The sequence below is a fragment of the Epinephelus lanceolatus genome, chromosome 24, assembly GCF_041903045.1.
Source record: "Epinephelus lanceolatus isolate andai-2023 chromosome 24, ASM4190304v1, whole genome shotgun sequence".
Lineage (NCBI taxonomy): Eukaryota > Metazoa > Chordata > Actinopteri > Perciformes > Serranidae > Epinephelus > Epinephelus lanceolatus.
In genome coordinates this window covers 15,159,358-15,178,331 of record NC_135757.1, presented here as the reverse complement: position 1 = coordinate 15,178,331, position 18,974 = coordinate 15,159,358, and the positions used below count along the sequence as shown (strand labels likewise).

The 18,974-nt window shown below is 41.0% G+C and overlaps 1 protein-coding gene across 17 annotated transcripts in view; it reads right to left on the bottom strand.

Moving 5' to 3' along the window:
• Positions 1-18,974, bottom strand: part of dmd (dystrophin) — a 376,736-nt gene that overhangs the window by 105,139 nt on the left and 252,623 nt on the right. For all 17 annotated transcript variants that reach the window (XM_078165601.1, XM_078165594.1, XM_078165599.1 and 14 more), the window contains 12 exons: positions 16,760-16,909; positions 7,110-7,271; positions 5,920-6,030; positions 5,193-5,366; positions 4,957-5,112; positions 4,704-4,874; positions 4,341-4,520; positions 4,049-4,171; positions 3,379-3,549; positions 2,793-2,915; positions 2,579-2,713; positions 1,159-1,311 (listed from right to left, as the gene is read on the bottom strand). In XM_078165601.1, coding sequence (XP_078021727.1) covers positions 1,159-1,311; positions 2,579-2,713; positions 2,793-2,915; positions 3,379-3,549; positions 4,049-4,171; positions 4,341-4,520; positions 4,704-4,874; positions 4,957-5,112; positions 5,193-5,366; positions 5,920-6,030; positions 7,110-7,271; positions 16,760-16,909 — 1,809 coding nt within the window. The remainder of the gene's footprint in view (positions 1-1,158; positions 1,312-2,578; positions 2,714-2,792; positions 2,916-3,378; positions 3,550-4,048; positions 4,172-4,340; positions 4,521-4,703; positions 4,875-4,956; positions 5,113-5,192; positions 5,367-5,919; positions 6,031-7,109; positions 7,272-16,759; positions 16,910-18,974) is intronic.

Below are 18,974 nucleotides of genomic sequence, written 5' to 3'. Positions count from 1 at the left end.
TAACAACAAAGGCAAGGGCTAGAGGCTGTTTGGAAAAAGCAATAAAAAAACTTGTCTATTTCCACTTTTATATATACATACATATATATATATATATATATATATATATATATATATATATATATATATATATATATATATATATGTATGTATATATATATATATATATATATATATATATGTATAAGCATCTTCAAATAGTTTAGATGGAGTCTTGTCAGTCGACACTGTAAAAAAGGGTATTCGTGAGTAAATAGTAAGTATTAGAAGTAACAAGTATAACATATAAACACTTTTTCTTAATTAAATTCATATTATTATAATATATGAAAACATATTTGTGTATATTGTCAAGCGTTTATTATTATGCTATGACACACTTCACTAACACTAACACTTCACTTATATCCACTTACAACTACAGTAAACCAGAGTCTGTTACAGTGTACTATAAAGTATTAATAAATTGCTAATACATTTATTATAAATGCTATTGCCATTTTTTCTTTTATCTTGACCAATTATAATAATAATATTAATTGAAATTCTGCACTTTGAAATGATAAAACAATAAAACACAGAGTGCAGGTCATCAGCTGTAGTGAGCTTTAATAAATAATAATTATACTGCCGTTTCACAGATATTTTGGTAATGATTTATTGATGTTAAAATGCTAGACACAACAGTGTTTAATTAGCCTCTTTCTCACTCTGGGCCTGCCACAAAAAAAAAAAAAAAACAGATAAAAGCTGCAGTCTTCTACTGGGGACAAAAATTGATCTGCAATTATTTCTTTAAATAGATACGAGGATGATGTCCTGGAACAATTGCTCAGAAAGTGAATTATTGCAAAAGCCTTGACACCAACCCATTGTCCAAAAGCGGGGGAAGAGGAGCGGTATAAACAAAGGGAAGAGAGAGGTTTTTCCACTGTCACCGGGAAAACGTAGAATGAGAGATGATTAAAGACACAGAAGGTGTGAGACAGACAGCGGGAGATGACGAGGAAGGCAGAGATAAACAGCAGGCTGGATATCAAGCTTATTTGTCAACATGGCAGAAAAGCAAAGATATTACTGTCTCTGCATACATGTATATATGCACATGTGTGTCTGTTTATCATGTATGTGAGCATGAATGTGTGTGTGTGCTATCACCTTGACCCTCTCTCCTTCAGGGGGATCAGGCAGTTGGTCCACGCTGCGTTGGATGTCATCCAGCCAGGCCAGCAGGTCATGTGACTTCCTCCTGTACTGGTACCACTGGGGGGCAATGGCCAACGCTTTCCGGTTTCTCAGCAAACGCAGGTCCTTCACAAACATACACATACACAAGACACAACATGTTAATGAACAAGTTTTAGAGGTGCCGGTCAGAGACTTTTGTTACCTTTAGACTGACCGAGTCTAGCTGTTTCCACTTGTTTTCAGTCTTTATGCTAAGCTACGCTAACTATCTCCTGGCTCTCGCTTCTTGATAAAAGGGGAGCTATTATGCTAATTTTCAGGTTCATACTGTCTGTGCTGGAACACCTCTGTCTGAGATGCTCTGTTTAGCCCCTGTCTTTTTCAGCCCCACTTCAGAAAAAGCCCAGTCTGCTCAGAGTGGTCATCATATCTGGGTCTTCCAAATTTTGGTGCCCAAAATGACTGTAAAGGAGTATAACAGCACTTTCTACCTTAAAAAAATCACCAATAAAAGCCTCTTAACACAATCAACGTGTTACAGCAGGAGTACAATCTAAAATTAAGGAGAAACTGACAACATCTGCAACCAAGATGACATCTTTCCCTGGCGTTAGCATGTAGCTACATGTAGCTGTGTAGGTGACATAATGTAACGTGCCTGAAGCAGATGATCATAGGAAAAAATCTAGCGCCGTACATGTTCTTCTAGTGGATTTTAGAGGCTCAAGTAAAAATATACTTGACTTTTGAGTCCAAGGCACAATCTCGCTACAAATCAATGTCACACTTGGCCCAGGCAGTCAGTCAAATCAAGCAAGAGTCAAGGTTTACTAATGTTTTAATGTCAGTAGATGTAGAAGGAACAGTGGGGCGATGGCAAATGCAGACAAAAAGTTGATATTTGTGGTATTTAATTACAATGAAGATCACCCATTATTCAAATACTTATCATTGAACGCATGCATGGAGTTGCATGAGTAGTCAGGTGAATCTCTGGTGAGTTTAATACCATTTGCGATGCAAGTAAATTGGCTCCCTAGCTAGTTAGCTGTTGAACCTTGAGAGAGCTATGGAGTATGTGGGGGAAGGGGGATTTCAAATTTCATGTAATAGTTTCATGTAGAGGCAGAGAAGGAGAAAGAGCGAGCCATGGGAAGACTACAGGAGATTAGTTTGTGTTTGTTTTTCTGTTAATAACATTGCATTGCCTGGTTGCACATGCAGCCCCGCTCCAAAGGTGCGCCAAGCTGTTTTACCTAACATATTTTGCCAAGGTGTTGCCCCTGTAGCGACATGTGTTGGTGTGACTGGGGCCTAACCCTTGGCAAGAAAGTAAACAAGCATCTTTGCATTACTTCTTTGTTTCATTCTAATAGTATGTGTGTTTTACCTTGACGGTGTTGTACTTGCTGTTGAGCTGGTTGTGTTTTTGTCTGATCTGCTCTCTCTTGTCCTGATCCGGGACCCTCTTCTGTAGATTCTCTCCTTTCAGTAGTAACTCCTTCACTGCACCTTCTTCACAGTCCTGCACAACACACACATTGTTTAGAGGTGCACATATAATAAGGAAAGGAAGTCAAAATAATCATCTTAGTGTGTGAGACCTTGTCCTCCTGGAAGTCCTCCTCCTTAAGGTTTTCCCCCTGTTTGACTTCCTCCTCCAGGAGCTCCAGCCAGATCTGTGCTTCACTGTGGTACTGCTCCAGCTCCTTGGCCGATGCTGCCGTCTGCCACACACACACACACACACACACACAAACGTGCACGCACACACCCACGGCAAAGATGCACGGGCGGACAGACACATGAAAAAAAGAGAGATCATTAGTGGAAGTAATTTAGTCGGAGAGGTTGGAGCAGATTTAGTGAGAGTTTGAAGTAAATTTAGTGTGAGAGTTTGAAGCCTGTTAAGTGAGGGTTTAAAGTACATTTAGCGAGAGAGTCTATTTAGTGAGACTTTGAAGTAAATTTAGGGAGAGTTTGGAGTAAATTTAGTGAGCTCGGAGTATGTTTGGAGAGAGCTTGAAGTAAATTTATGGGGATGGCTGGAATATAGTATTTAGCGAGAAAGATGAAAGAGTCAAAATGACAACGACTGACATATTAACTCAGTCGTATCAGACTATGTGTCACTGCTGTTGGAATTTTAAAATAATAGTATTCAGAGGTTATATTGTCCTTTTTCCCTACCAGTCCAGAGGCGATGCGTTGTGCGATGGTGTCAAATCTCTGGTTGAGCTGCTCCACTTTGGGTCCCACCTGGGCCTGGCAGTTTTCCCCCCTGGTGGACATGAGCTCCTGGGCCAGAGCCCTCACCTCCTCCATCTTACCCCTTGTCATCTCCAGCTCTGCACGCAGCACCTGTGAGACAGAGACACACAGAAGAAGAAGTCTTTCCTGAGGCTTGGGAGCTGCAGCTGCATCGTTTAAAGTTCAAGGTACATCTAGAGCAAGGCTTGAGACAAATCCTGAATATGTTTTATGATATAAATGATGAAAATTACGTCCCTATTTTAAACATCTATCTGAATTTATAGGATCGACGGGCAAGATTAAAGGCATTTTTTTAGGCTGTTCCACTGAATTAAAAAGGTATTAAGCCCTAAACAACACTGTGGAGTGAACACTTGCTGTCTCCCATAGGGAACTAACTAAAGATAAGTGTGTATTAATGACTTATCACTCTCTCTCACAGCTAATAACAACAGCATATTTATCTGTACTTTCAAGCAATACTGCATGTCTTCTCAAAATCGACCTCCCTCTCAACTAATCTACAAACACATTCAGATAATTAGTGGAGAACAAACACAAAGTAACATAGCTTAAACGCGACATACATAATGATAGACATTACAACCTTAAGCACAGCGTCGTTGGGTCCCTGGCTGTCCATCTCGTCCATCTTTTTCTCTGCGCCGTCAATCCATCCGTTCACTTCCTTTATCTCTCCATCCAACTTCTGCATCTGCCGCTGGTAGTCCTGAGAGACAGAGGAGAGAGAGAGAGGGAAGAAAGGATTAATTTCTTGAGGCTGCAAACAGTGACACTTCTAATGTGTTATTTATAGTTTGGTTTAATTTTAGCACTGATAAGACAGACAAATTAGTATCATAGGGTGTTTTAAATTCTGTTTTTTTACTGTCTCTGACCAGCAGCAGGTTGAGCCATTCTTCTGCTCTGGATGTCACTGCAATCCAGTTGCAGCGCAGCAGGCTGACTTTGTCATCCACCAGGCCCCCGTGGCCTCGCAGCACCGCCTTGAGGGCCTCTGCAAGGTCCACCACAGCCTGCAGCTGCGGCTGACGCCTCTCTGTCTCCCCGTGGATGGACTGATGGGATGAAGAAAAGGGCACAGGAGGAGAGTTAAGTTACACATTAGATTCTTAAAGGTCAATTACACCTATTTTTAGTGTGAACTTTATATTTCTGTGTGTATGTTCCTATAGACCATTTTAAACTTTCCCCATTATATTTCGAGATTTCAAATAAACAGTTGCCTGTGAGTTTCATACCTGTGCCCATGCCACTTCAGCCTCCAGGTCACTGGGCATACCATCCACAGCAGAGCGCCTGGTCAGCTCAGCGTCAGTGGCGGCGAGCCACTCCGTCAGCCCGTTCAGCTCCTTACGCAGCTTCCTGGACAACTTCAGACTTTTCTCCAGCTCCAGTTTACTCTCAGTTACCTACACACACATAAAAAAGGACAACATCTAAATGTGACGTGACATGTATCATGTGTATCTAACTATGTGTGCGTGTTCTAACCTGTGAGCCCAGCTGGTTGTAGAGCAGCTTGAGGGCGGTCACCCTGTCGTCCAGCTCTTTGGGCTGTTCGGTCTGCTGCCTCTGGACGATCTGCCTGCCTGTTTTTATCACCGTCTCCACCTCCCCTTTCACTTCACTCAGCACCTTGTATAGCTTCTGTTGGACACATACAGACAGCATGGGGCTTAACATCGGTTCAAACCATCCATTTATCCATTTATCTGCCACAAACCCACCATGCACTGATCCAGCTGCGACTGCACCACGTCCTGCTCCACACTGCGAATGTCCAGCACCCCCACCTGACTTTTGACCCCAGCCAACAAGCGCTCACACTCGGCCAGCCGAGCGTCAAAGTTTGCTGGCTTCTGGAAGAGCCGGAACTTCGTCCACACGTCTGTCAGCATTTTCTGTGAGAGGAAAACAGAGATCATCAAAAACAGGCTGAGCGCTTGTGCTGGGCAGTAGCTATGGGAAAAAGGTTTGGTGCTGTGGTACTGAAGGAGGGCACATCAGTTGGGAAATTAAGTAAATGATATAAATGAATAGATAAATAAATAAATAAATAACAAGACAGTTAAGTGCAGACTGCAGAGGCAGAAGCATCTTCCGTGTTTCCAATGGATTTTGTATCCACCTGCTCAGATCAATTCGTTGGCGGAGGGTCACACACACACCTCTCCTGCTTATGTTACACATAGCTGGCACAACTGGGATACCTTCATTAATCATTTACACTTCCTGACAAGACACCAGGATTTATTGCTAATAGTTCAACTGATCTCTCTTACGCTGACTAGCAAATCTTCAGGCCCCATCTTGAATTTGTTTGTTTAACGGTAAGACAGACCCAAAAAAATATGATTTTAAGGGTTACAGGGAGTCCAAGGTGCTTAATTAAGGAGCTGAGGACACACTGGCTGCACGTTTATACACCATGTGTGTCCATCTCTCTGTGTGTACCTGGGTAAGGTCTATCTGTCCCATCATCCTCTGGGACGGCTCTTTGTCCTGGTTCTTCTTCCTCATGTCCTCCAGGGTCGCGTCATGGCCGCTCAGCTCCGTCTGGATTTTCTGTTAAACACACACACATGTTTTTTTTTAATATCATTATTATAAAGTATAGAGAGTTACTAAATTGAAAAAGATTTGTTCTCAAAGTGTAACTAAAGCCAATAAAGTTTAAGTGGATTGAAAGTGTACCTCCCTCTGCCGACCACAAGGGGGCAGGAGACATCAAGGAGAAAGGAGAGGAAGCTCAAAAGTTTAATCATCTGTCATCCTCTCTCTCTCTCTCTCTCTCTCTCTCTCTCTCTAACACACACACACACACACACACACACACACACACAGACACACTTGGCCTTCGTCACCCATCTCTCTTTTTAAATACCAAGTGCCCTGTAATCACATATGCTCATCCACACCACTCTAATCCAATCATTCTCTCATCCTCCTGTGTGTGTGTGTGTGTGTGTGTGTGTGTGAGAGTCATCCTTTGCACTTGTGGTCTACAACACACGTGGAGGTAATCTCGCCATCCCCTCCTTACGCACACACAGACACACAGACACAGACACAGACACAGACACACACACACACACACACACACACACAAACACAGACACAGACACGCACACACACTCTTCCGTTTCCATCACTTATTCTATCATCTCAGGTCGTTATTTCAGGATCTACCATCTGATTCATCTGGAGGCTTTGTGTGTGTGTGTGTGTGTCAGAGAGATAAAGCAAGGAGATATGGTGACGGAGTTAGAGGAAGAGACAAAAAGACAGAGGCATAGTGTATGCGCATGTGCATGTGCGTGTGTGTGTGAGTGTGTGTTTGCTCTGGCTGTCCGTGTCCAAAGCAGCTCCAGGCTTAATTAGGACCACGGGGAGAAAAAGAGCAGTTGCCATTCTCTCTTGGGTTACTCCACACACACACGCACACACATACATGGAAAATCTGCGTAGTATATTTCCACACTGCTGTCCTTCTTCTCTCTCTATACCTGTCCACACAGCTGTCTCTGACAGTGCTGAAATCTGTCACAATAGTCCAGGTATAATGGCTCACCTTTCATTCTTCTAAGCCCTTAAACACACACACACACACACACACACACACACACACACACACTGATGGCTACCTGAGCCTCCTGTGGTATTTGCTGGGCGTCGATATGGTCAGCCAGGTAGGCAGTGAGGTGGCGGTCGGTGTTGGCCAGCGCGTCCTGGATCTGTTTCAGCGACTTGTCATTCTCCTGAGCCCATTGGACGCTCTTCTCCAGCTCCTTCTGCCTGAGCGCCGCCTGGGGAAACAGGAAATGCATCACATCTTGTCAAAAGAAACCCAGACAAACACATAAAGTAGACTATAAATACAGGAAACACATCAGTAGATGTTTTCATGTATTCCTACATTAAAATTTCTGACTCATGTATATAAAAGTAATTCCCCACAAACAACAGCTTGAATAATCTCTTAGAAATTCTGGATAACATACCCATGAGATTCAGACAAGATGCATTTTTACAGAATCCTCAGGGGAAGATTGGGATATTTCATTCACATATCCAAACTAGTGTACTGTTAGTTTTTGCAGTCAGTGTATAAAAAGCCTATGCTGAGTGACATCACAGCCTCTACAACTGTGTGCACACAAAGCCAACTGCATTTTAGAGGCTGAAAATAGGCCAGTAGATGAGTTAAAAATGAGACTGCCTCTCCAATCTGGTAAAGGTCAGGCATTGAGGGCTTTTGGCCATCGCCATCTCATTCTTGGAGCCATTGGTGGCCATTGGAGGAACTTCCGCATTTGCTTTATTTTTCAGCCCAGATGTTGCTGCTTGTCTGGGACATGCTGGCAACAGTCAAATTTTTCTGGACTATGTTGTTTATTCTCTCTCTGGTATTTTGTTCTCATGATTGTACATACTTTTATTCAATAAACAGTCTTATTGCAGAGGGAATAAGCAAACCTCAGAAATGCTTGCTAACTGTCAATTTGCAAGCTGGTTGGTTTGGTTGCTAACAAGGCACTATGTTCACACATTGTATTTAAAAGGCGCATTTTTACCATCAGCTCAAAACTGTCTACAAACCAATTGCTTTTCTATTGAGCAGTTTGTAATACTATGTGAAAAAGAGATTCTTAGTTTCAACTTTTTCTGCTGTTGCTTTGGAAAAGATCACTTCTGATACTGTCTGCAGCAGTGCAAAGAACTGCTTGAAAAAGCAATTATCTGATGGTTTTCTTTGTGACATCAAAATGCCAACATGCTATAAAGCTCCTGTGCACAACTAACAAGACCGAAAATTTAAACCTTCAGTTTCATATTACACCAGCTGAAGGAGAAGGTGGCTGGCGGCCATCAGAAAGGATCACATGATCACAGATGGGAGTGTCAAAACAGACCCTGGTCCCCCAAGTGTGAGAAGTCTTACAAGTCGTATAATACTGGAATAATAGTAATACCATTACTCTATGTCGATACATTTGGTCTTGCAATTTGGTGGTCATTATAGGCCCAGGCTTGGCCAGTTACTTTAGTACTTTACAGTACTTTAATCATACTTGTAGGTATGTGGTATCATGTTAGACAACCCAAGGCATCCATTTGTTACCAACCATGTCATGCTAGCAAGTGCGGGGGCGCGTTTCCTCCCATATCTTGCCTTAGAATCACCAGAAAGGGCTTCAAAGTAATCAAGGGCCACGTTGGCCTCAATATTCTGTAATTAAGGATGTAATTCAAGGTTGTGAAATTAAACTTGAACTTGAGTGTACAGACGAGAGAATACTGCCCCCCTTTTCCCCAAACAAAGATGGCAGCGATTTTGTGACGTCACGTTGACCGTGGTAAATAAATGAAAGTAAATGGTGCAATACAGCAAATGAGCTGCAGTAGCTTCCTCCATGTAGAATCTTCAGCCCTTCCTCGGCTGGGTTGCTGCTGGTCAAAGGTGCAAATTTGCCATGTCGATTTCACCAAAGTTGAACTTGATGCAGAAAATTTGCGCAGATTTCCTTTGCTTCCACAAATAAATCCACCAATTGCGGTGATTCTGTTGAAATGAACTGGTTTAGCCGCAACATTTCAGCATTCTCGCAATTTCTCTCCATGTACCTACAAACGAGCAGACACACACACAAACATAGGCACAAGATGGAGCGATATGTACACACACCCCAGCCAACCACCACACACACAAACACACAGACACACTCCCCGTGTGTACCCTCTTGAAGGACGGCCTCCGGGGTTTCTCTCTCATGTCGTCTCCGTGTGACCGACCACATCAACGTTGCTGTCTTCACCAACACAAATGATCTTCTGATGCCTGTTGTTGGCAAGTGGCAAATGCTCAAGTGTTTCCTCTCTCCTTTTCCCCGGTGACTGCCTACAAGATTAACTAGTGAACTGACCTGTTACATCACAAACCTGTATGAGCTCGTATGTTAGAGGGAGACAGAGAGGGTGTATGTGGTTACAGGTGAGCATGCTAAGCTCATGTGGAAGGATAACCACTCTAAGTATAGCGCTGAGCCTGTCTAACCCCAACACACACACACACACACACACACACACACACACACACACACACACACACACACGTTCTCCTAATGTTACCAGTGGATGTGTCTTAGTTGATAATGTATGAAATGAGAAGTTGAGTGAGATTAAATATTTAGACAAACATTGATAACAACCTTCCCTGTGGCCATGTACTCCATTTCCCTGGCAATTGTCGGCTCATGAATACATATTCTCATTAAACACTCAGTTTTCCCTTATTACTTATTTCTCTCACACACGCAGACACGTAGTCACGAATGCAGTGATTGTGAACAAGAGAGATAGAGAATCACTGTTTGCTTAACTGCCTTGTGTCGGAAACGCCGTCGGCAAAGCGCGAGCAGCATTCTCTGCACCACACTTCCTCTTATTGGTTTTCAGCTGCTACAAGAAGCTGAAATTAAAATGGCAAACATGCCTCTTTGATCTGAAGTCTGAGACGGAGATGTAAGACAACATTTTTCTTTTTTTTGCATGTGCGGGCTGGATTTATCTCCACATGAGGTTTAAAGTGGGACATTGATATAATAAGATTATGTACTTATTTTACTGTCTCTGCATTTACTTAGACCCCTGCACTCCGCTGAACTTGGTTCAATCTGATGCTGGGGAAATGTTGACATTCAGCTATTTGACTCTTGAACTTATAATACTTTTCTTTGGATAAGAAGTAGGGAACAGATAAGAAATAGACTTCTTTGATGTCTAACTTTGAATTCAATGACATCTACAATTTCTATGCATAAAGGCAATCAAAACAGTGTCAATGCCAGATCGAGTGAGGAGGCTTTATCCTCGTCAGGGTTCCTGCTCCACATACAGCTACAGCAACTAAAAGGACTGACACCTGGCTGGTGGCTGCAAAGCTGCACCATTGTTTAAGACTAACAAACAACAGTACTGGTTGATTTTAGTGAGACACTGGCAGCATTTCCAGCCCTGATTGTGCCATTAAAAACGGATGTTTTGTATCATGATATCAGCAGCTTTTCTAGCAGCAGTTGTGCCAACAAAAGCAGGTGATATTTAGCAGGACATCAGCGGCATTTCCAGCCATGATTTTGCTACAAAAAGCAGGTAATTTTTAGCAATAAAAAAGTGGGATTTCCAGTAGCAACTGTACCACGAAAACAATCCTGTTTCCGCAGGAAATCAACGGAATTTCCAGCTGTGATTGTGCCACCAAAAGTTAACAGAAAATTGGCGGAATTTCCAGCCTTGACTTGACTCGTCAAAAACTTGTGTTTTTTAGAGGGATATCGGCAGGAATCCAGCTGTGGCTTAGGGTGTTTTTTTAGCTAGAAATCTGTTTTATTTCCAGCGACAATTATGCCACCAAAACCGTGCATTTTTTAATGGGTCTTTGCATTTCCAGTGTCATTTCAAATGGTATTTGAAATGGTGATTGTGCCACCAAAAGCAGGGGATTTTTAGCGAGACATTGTCAGCATTTATAGTCTTGAGCGTGCCACCAACAGCATGTATTTTAAGCCAAAACGTGATCATCAAATATGTTTAAACATACTGTAAAGAGAAGTAAAGTCGCAACATATCTGCTACATAATAACATAACAAATGTTATTCTGACGATTGGGTTAAATATAGCAAGGCCTTTTTCACAGAAGACCTTTCTACATGTTATCACAGGAAAAGCACTGGTGCTATTAATAACTTGATTAATGGCTGCATTCCACTCAGTGACAGGGCCCTGGTAACACAGCCATAATTAAAGTTATTAATTATGATATCATAACTCCTCTGAGTAATTAATATATTACATTGGCATTTTACAACAAAGCGTAAATATAGTGCCTTTTAATTCTACAATTCTTACAATTTAAAGGTGTTAGTTTAATATCATGTATTAAGAGGGCATTTAGGGTTCTTGTTTTAATTAATAAACGATAATTAAATTGAATGTCAATTTGTTTCTAAATGAAATGAGATGTCTAGTTTTCATCTTAAGTGTCTGGAGAGCTAAAAAATGGCCGTCACTAAAACTGGTCCACAAAACGATCCTAGAGATTTGATAATGTTTTCTTCAAACAGCACTGATCAAGAAAGAAAAACAGATTTAAAAAAGAAATTCCCTGGATACAGTCCCCTCAGGTCAAAAAAAGGAAAAAATATTAAGGCAATATTTTGGTCTCAGTGTGCTTTTGCTCCTCCATCTGTCTTTCCAGAGATACTCACAAACACCCGCGTCCTGTCTCTGAGCTCCTCGTCCCCTTTATAGATGACAAACAAACAGGGCTCGGAGCCGCCCGGCCTCACCTCACATGCATACATGCTGACATACACACCGAAACAAAGGACACCAGCTTCTGTAATGCTTTCAAACACATACGCACAGACAATACATACGGTGACACTTCCTCCCAAAAAATACAAAAAGTCTGAAATAAAAGACTGTGCTTCACACACATACATACGCACACACACACTGTCTCTGATGGGTAGACAAACAAAGGGAGGCTTATCAGGCTGCAAGGAGAACATTAATCTGGTTCTATTGTGAGGGAGGATCAACCCAGCGGGCAATGAGTGTGTGTCGCTATGTGTGTGTGTGTGTGTGTGTGTGTGTGTGTGTGTGGGTGCAAGTGTGTCTAATCTGTCACTGAGCATCACCACAAGAGGCTGAGAATGTATTGCTGCCGCTGATGATGGCTAGAAGGGAGGAAAGGAAGATGTTGGGAAAGGAAGAGGAGGAGAAAGAGGAGGAGAATTAGGAAGAGGAGGGAGGACGAGAGAGTGAAGTTGTAGAGAAGAAGGAGAAAGAAAATGATTAAGAAAAGGCAGAAAAATCAGGGGGAGAAATGGGGAGAAGAGAAGGAGGAGAGGGTATGAAATAAAGGGAAAATGGTAGAAAGGAGGATGATAAAGTGCAAGAAGAAAAGGAAAGGTGTGATAAATGGAGGAAGGGGAAGATGAGGCAAAAGGTGGGGGATTAAGAGTGGAAAAGAAATAAAACAAGTGTACGTGCTTGCGCCCTTGGTGTATGTGCCGAGGTCTCTTAATTAATGTGTATTATGTAAGAATACTGTTACTGGCAATCAAGCGTTGTTTTTGTATTGCAGTTAGAAGCAACTTTCAAATGTGTCACTCTGTCCAATCATATTATAACATAAATAAAGATGTTTTTCTGTTGTGTTTTCCCTGTTTGCCTAAATGGTGGTAAACAGGGAAGCAATTTATCTGCATTGTTGTCAGATGTTGCTCACACTGAGTATACCTCATCATTCCACACACATTGTGTGCATCTTTGAGGTTAACAAACATGGTGAGTGCAATTCTGTCCTCGCACTGCAACCAAATTAAACTTACACAACACATACAACATTTGAATTCCTGCTGAAACATGTAATTAGTCTCACATTCATAGGCCCATTCCCATTTCTTATTTTTACCCCTACCCCTTGTTTTCAAGTGCCCATTTGTCCCTCGAAGGAGAGTTTTAAGAGGCAGTGGTTGAAATCTTTCCCGGTGAAATGGGACAATCTTTCAAGGCCTTGATAATTATAATAACAATAAACTTTGTTTATATGGCTCTTTTCATACAAGAAATGCAGCACAAAGTGCTTTACAATTAAGACATTATAAGCACTGAGTGCTACACATGAAAACAGACGTAATGAACATAAAACAGACAAACAAGGCAATTAAATATAAAAGGACACTTAAAAACAGTTTAAAACAAGGATTAACTGGTTCAACAGTTTTCATTTTAAAGTGGTGGTGATTTAAGATCCTAAATCTCATATAGTATTTCTTCTTGTGTCACCTTTTAGGCCCTCTGACGTCACTACCAATCAGAGCCTATAATTCCCAATGGGCAAAGACTCACCAACAGACATTGATTAACTGAAATGAGCGTATTTTGGATTACCCCAGAACGTCTTCTCAAGACTTAACCACATTGTGGGTATGCTGGGTACAGCCCACAGCTGCCACAGAATCTGCCACTCAGTTGTGGCACTGTGGATCAAATAAAACTCACCACAGTCTTTCTCCAACAAATCCACCACCCACTGATCAAAGCCAAACGACAAATCTTAAAATCGTGAAAAAATCACAAAATGACCTAAGTTATAAAATGTCCCAGAATCATGACAACATACAGTCATAGAATTGTTAAAGCATAAATCATAAAATCAAGTAAAGTTAAACATTTTAAAGAGTTGCAGCAGCGTGAAGCGTAAAAAGAAGAGTTTTAGACCTGAGGAAAATTAGAGCTCCTTAAAGGCTAAGTGAACATGTTTTTAGCTTTCTTTTAAAATGTTTAGAGAGCTGGCTTTCCTGATATCTATCGATGATGTGTTCTATAGTTTTTAAATGACAAACACAAATGTGTTACGTTCAGCTACAGTAAAAAGGTGTTACTCCTAGCAAAGTTGTGTGTATTTAGATGCTGTGAGGTATGTAATTCAATACTAGCACCTATAACAGTGATCTGTGTATGATACCACCTGTGACTTGTCGAGGCTTGAGAACAGAGGGTTGTTGTTATTCCTGCTAGTTTGTGTGTGTGTAGCCGAGGAGTGCTGCTAATGCAAAAAACACCTTGTAAGGTAGACATGTTTGTTGTTTTGCCATTGGCTAAGGCCCACAAGAGCCAGTGTTGCCAACTTAGCGACTCTGTCACTATATTTAGCAACTTTTCAGACCCCTCTAGCGACTCTTTTTCAAAAAAGCGACTAGCGACAAATCTAGTGACTTTTTCTGATGTTATTGAAGACTTCTGGAGACTCTGTTGTGAGAGCACGTATCATTCTTATTCTTCTCAACGAGCAGCGGATGCTGCCGTGGGCCCTTCCCTCGCCCCAAAGCACTCACAGAAGGCCCAGTCCTCCCTCCCAGCAGCAGTCAGAGCAGGAGATGTTAACCCCTCCACGTCCAGACTGTAAGTGAATCGCGCATGCGCGGAACCGCTGCTGGCTGATCCCGACCTGGTTTACAGTCAGGGCGGGATGTAAATGTAAAATTTTCTTCGTCTAATATAAATCATTGAAAGAAGGTTTATTTGTAGTTCTAAACATATTCAGGGTGTTTTTTTACTCAGTTTTTGTCTCTCCCACGACATTATTCCTCTCTCCTACAGCAGCCATTACAATTACATGCATATGGAAAATTATGCAAATTGGGCAATGACGTCATTTAGAGACTTCTCGTGACTTTTAGGACAGCCAATGGCTACTTTTCTTACTGAGGAGTTGGCAACAGTGACAAGAGCCTGTGTAAAGTTAAGGAATAAAAAGCCTCATTGTAGCCTCATTGTTAAGGGACGCTACAGAATGAATGAATTAATGAATTACTTTATTTCGAACCAAAATAATGATATTTGCTTTTTATCTGATGAAGCATGGACACTTCTGGTTTGTTCACAACTTAATTTAGCTTCATTACCAGGTCACTAGCAGTGGTCTGGAGGCTAATTTAGCAACCTGTGCTTCAGCATACCTTGCCATTAGGCCCTCATATTAGAGGAGCGCAGAGGAGTTTAGTTAAATTTCATGCATCATATGCCGTCATGGGAGGGATGCGATATGGAAATATGTCAAAATGTGGGATGGTTATGCACAAATCAGCAAAACAAAGTAAAACTAGCTTCTTGCCTAGTTAGCTTCCTGTCTAGTTAGCTACCTTCCTAGTTAGCTTCTTGCCTAGTTAGCTTCTTGTCTAGTTAGCTTCCTGCCTAGTTAGCTGCCTGCCTAGTTAGCTACCTTCCTAGTTAGCTTCTTGCCTAGTTAGCTTCTTGTCTAGTTAGCTTCCTGCCTAGTTAGCTTCCTGCCTAGTTAGCTACCTTCCTAGTTAGCTTCTTGCCTAGTTACCTTCCTGCCTAGTTCGCTACCTGCCTATTTAGCTTCTTGCCTAGTTAGCTTCCTGCCTAGTTAGCTACCGAGACATCAGCATACCACAAGCGATTTTTTTTGTTGTAAAATGACCTAAATACATTGAAACAACATTAAACTAAGATAGTATGATGGTTGTTGTAAGGTTTTATTTTTTTTTTTAAAGATATTTTTTTGGGCATTTTAGTAATAATGATTACTCATAATTATTCAGTTGGGAGTGTGCTTCTGAAAAGTATCCCTAACACTTTACCTTCCCCCTTTATCCCAATTAGAATTGGGACACCCTACACCTAGACCTGCGCATGCAAAACAGAGGGGTAAGGGTTAAGTGGTAGGGACAAGGTGTGTATTGGGATTGAGCCATGATCTAATAGAGTACTTCTTGATGATGTCATGGGTTAAATATTCATACAGGAACACAAAAGACGAGGTTTGTTAAAAGATAAATATCCTCAGTGTGAAAAGATTAACTGTCTTGAAGTGGCTGAGAGAAATTAAAACAAATCAAAGCACCTCAACATCTTACCTAAGATTTTTTATTCGAGAAATGTTTTGGAATAAAGCCTTCAAATGATGACCGTCCTTGTCCTGGACTGTCCTTGGCTGCAGCAGTTACATGAATTCCTGAACGGAGTAGAATTCTACTTTAAAGATTCAAAAGAAGGATTTAAATGAAAAAAAAAATCTAATCTGTATTTTTACAGTATATGTATTTTTAAGTGTGTGTTTTGACCTGTATCAGGATGTATAGATTTTTATAGATATTTATTTGTCTAAATGTAAAACAGAATCACAATCACAATCAAAGATGTAGAACTACTCTGCCACTTTGTCATCACATACAGGGGACCTTGGCTGTGGAATATGGACCATTTTGTTGCAACTCAGTGAGGCAGTCCAAGCAGGTGGGTGCTGTGCTAATGGCAGCTCTATAGGCAAGCCTTAGGCCCCCTCGATCGTGTGATTTTTGGCTGTTCCAAACAAAAGGCGACTATTGCAAAAGAAATCTTAGTCAGAAAAGAAAATGCACAGATTCTGAAAATGTGTTTATCTTGCAGTCACAATCATCTCCAGCCAAAAAGTACATGCTGTGCCCAAAGCTTTGTTCTCTTTGCTGGTGAAATCTTTGGTTGTCAATCAAAACTCTGGTCCAACAATGTACTGTAAAACTTGTCCAAAAGCAACCAAAGACAGCCTGCAGCAACAATCCGACAGTGTCAGAGATGTGGGACCAAAGTCTCACAATGTGACTGTTGTGACAACTCATGTTCACCAACCAACACACCAGAACACAATCTGAAGTGATGCAGAATGCTCCTGCTAAAAATATATAAATCCAAACTCTTAAATGTTACTGTATGTCTTACCCTTGCCATGAGCTCATCCCATCGTGTATTGAAAGCATCCAGTTTTTGCTGTATTAGTTCATCCAGAACACCTCCGTCCATCAGCGTCTGGGCGAGCTCCCGTATCTGGTTCCTGTTGTCCTCAGGGTGCCGCAGAAGAACCTCTAGACTCTGTACACACACAAGACATCATCAGTCACACTTGGCCATATAACTAGTAGTTAAAAATTCCACCGTGGTAGCTTCCATTAAGTGAAACCACAGAAAAATATGCACACAAAGTGATGTTGTTTTGTTTGAAGGTGAGTCATGATGAGGCAGCAGCAGCATATTGAAAATTATGCAGGATAAGAGTATGAGGTGCTGACATGTAGAGGCTAAAAGAGGTCAAGCAGCCCTTGTTCGTTTGACCTTGGTGCTTAACAGCTTTTCACATCTTCTGAAATCCCCATAAAGGTCTCTTTGGCTGATGTCAGTAGAGCATTTAGCGTAGTAGAATACAGCTGATTGGGCAGTTATTTGCATTTTGCTGTTCTGTACAAACCTAAATTAAAAGAATGGATCTGTGGTCTCGAGGCTTTAAGCTTTTTGCATTGTTTAATCTCATGAAATCCCTGGATGTAACATCTAAGGCAATCTGCAAAAGCACAGTTTAAGCAAATTAATGAGTTAGGGTTAACACATAAGCCTTTTACTTTATTTCCCCGGGAAGGCCAGGAAGCCTCAGTGTCTCTTATTGCAAGATTCAACATAAATTCCATTGAATTCAAGATTTCTTTTTTTTTTTTTTTTTTTTTTTAATCTGTGTGTCTTACATAACATCAACATCCTCAGAGAGGCCAACACACTCAATCTTTTTATCCCCTAACATAATCTCTTTCATATATGCTTTTATCTGATGAAAATCACCTTTTCCAGAAATATCTCACATCACATATTTCTTCTTAATGTTATCTCTCCCCACTGACTCCTCGAGTTATGAGAAAAAAAACAAAACGTCTCTTTTCCTCCTTAAAGTGTAATTGTCCTTTCTTTGCATCCCACCCATACTTCCATCCGCTGATATGTTAGTTTGAGAATCTGATTGAGTTCAATGATTACCATAATTTTGTAATTACTCTAGGTAATGGTAGGTCTCTAGGTAAAGTATAAATGGAAAAATGAGAATGTTTACTGGCCTTATGGCTTCACATAAACCTTGTTGGTTCTTTTAAAATAGTTTATTCTGAAATAAAGGCACATATGCCTTTTTATTTATTAATTCCCCTATTTATTTACATTCCTATTTAGTTTTCCCTTTTATTTATCCATTTTTTTTTTACATTTATCTATTCAATTTTATCTGTATTTATTTAAATAATTAATTACCTAATTATTTAATTGTATTTTATTTTGGCAGCTTCCTCCACACTTCACAGCTCAATCCTGCCTTCTATTTACCTATTCATCAGTCTTCCTAATTGGTTGTTTACTCATTTCTTTGTTTCCTCTCTATTTCCTTTTGTCTTTTTTGTTTTTCATGTTTCCTCAACATAAGCCTTTTGGGCTCCTTGGTAGGGTGGCGGGTGTTCTTTTCATTTTATGGTGGTGGTAGGGGTTGTATTTTGGTCAGGCTCATAGCTGAGGGAGGCCTGAGTTCTCCTAGTAATTGTTGAATTAAAAGAAGAAATCCCTGTGAAGCCCACAAGGATCAAACTCCCTCCTTGATGGTCTGGTGTCTGTTCAGAGTGGGAAACACTTTTGCCTCAAAGTGGTCAGCCTCCTCAAAATCCCGTTTTTTCAATACAGCTGGGCAATCTCATGCCAAGCTGAGCCGTGAGCAACCACGATGGTTGAGCTGTGCTGGCACACTTTGAGTGTATTTGCACAACACAGCAGGGCACAGCGAACGTTGTAGAAGATGTGTTCAAGTGGTGCTGGTCCCAAACTGCATTAAGAGCCTGCTGCCTGCAGCTCTTCACCTAAAAGCTTGTCTAGGCTGCTTCTGCTTGTACTATCCCTGTCTGCAGTACTTAAAAACCAAATATGTCCTCATCTTATAATAAATTCTAATCTTAATCTAAGAATAGCACCGCTAACAACAAGAAAACTAGCAGTGATGGAATGTACCTTTTTACTTATGCACTATACTTAACTACAATTTTGAAGTACTTTACTTTAGCATTTTAATTTTATGCTACTTCATACACATTATGGTGTATTATTATTGATTAAACTATCTATAAATATATAAAGT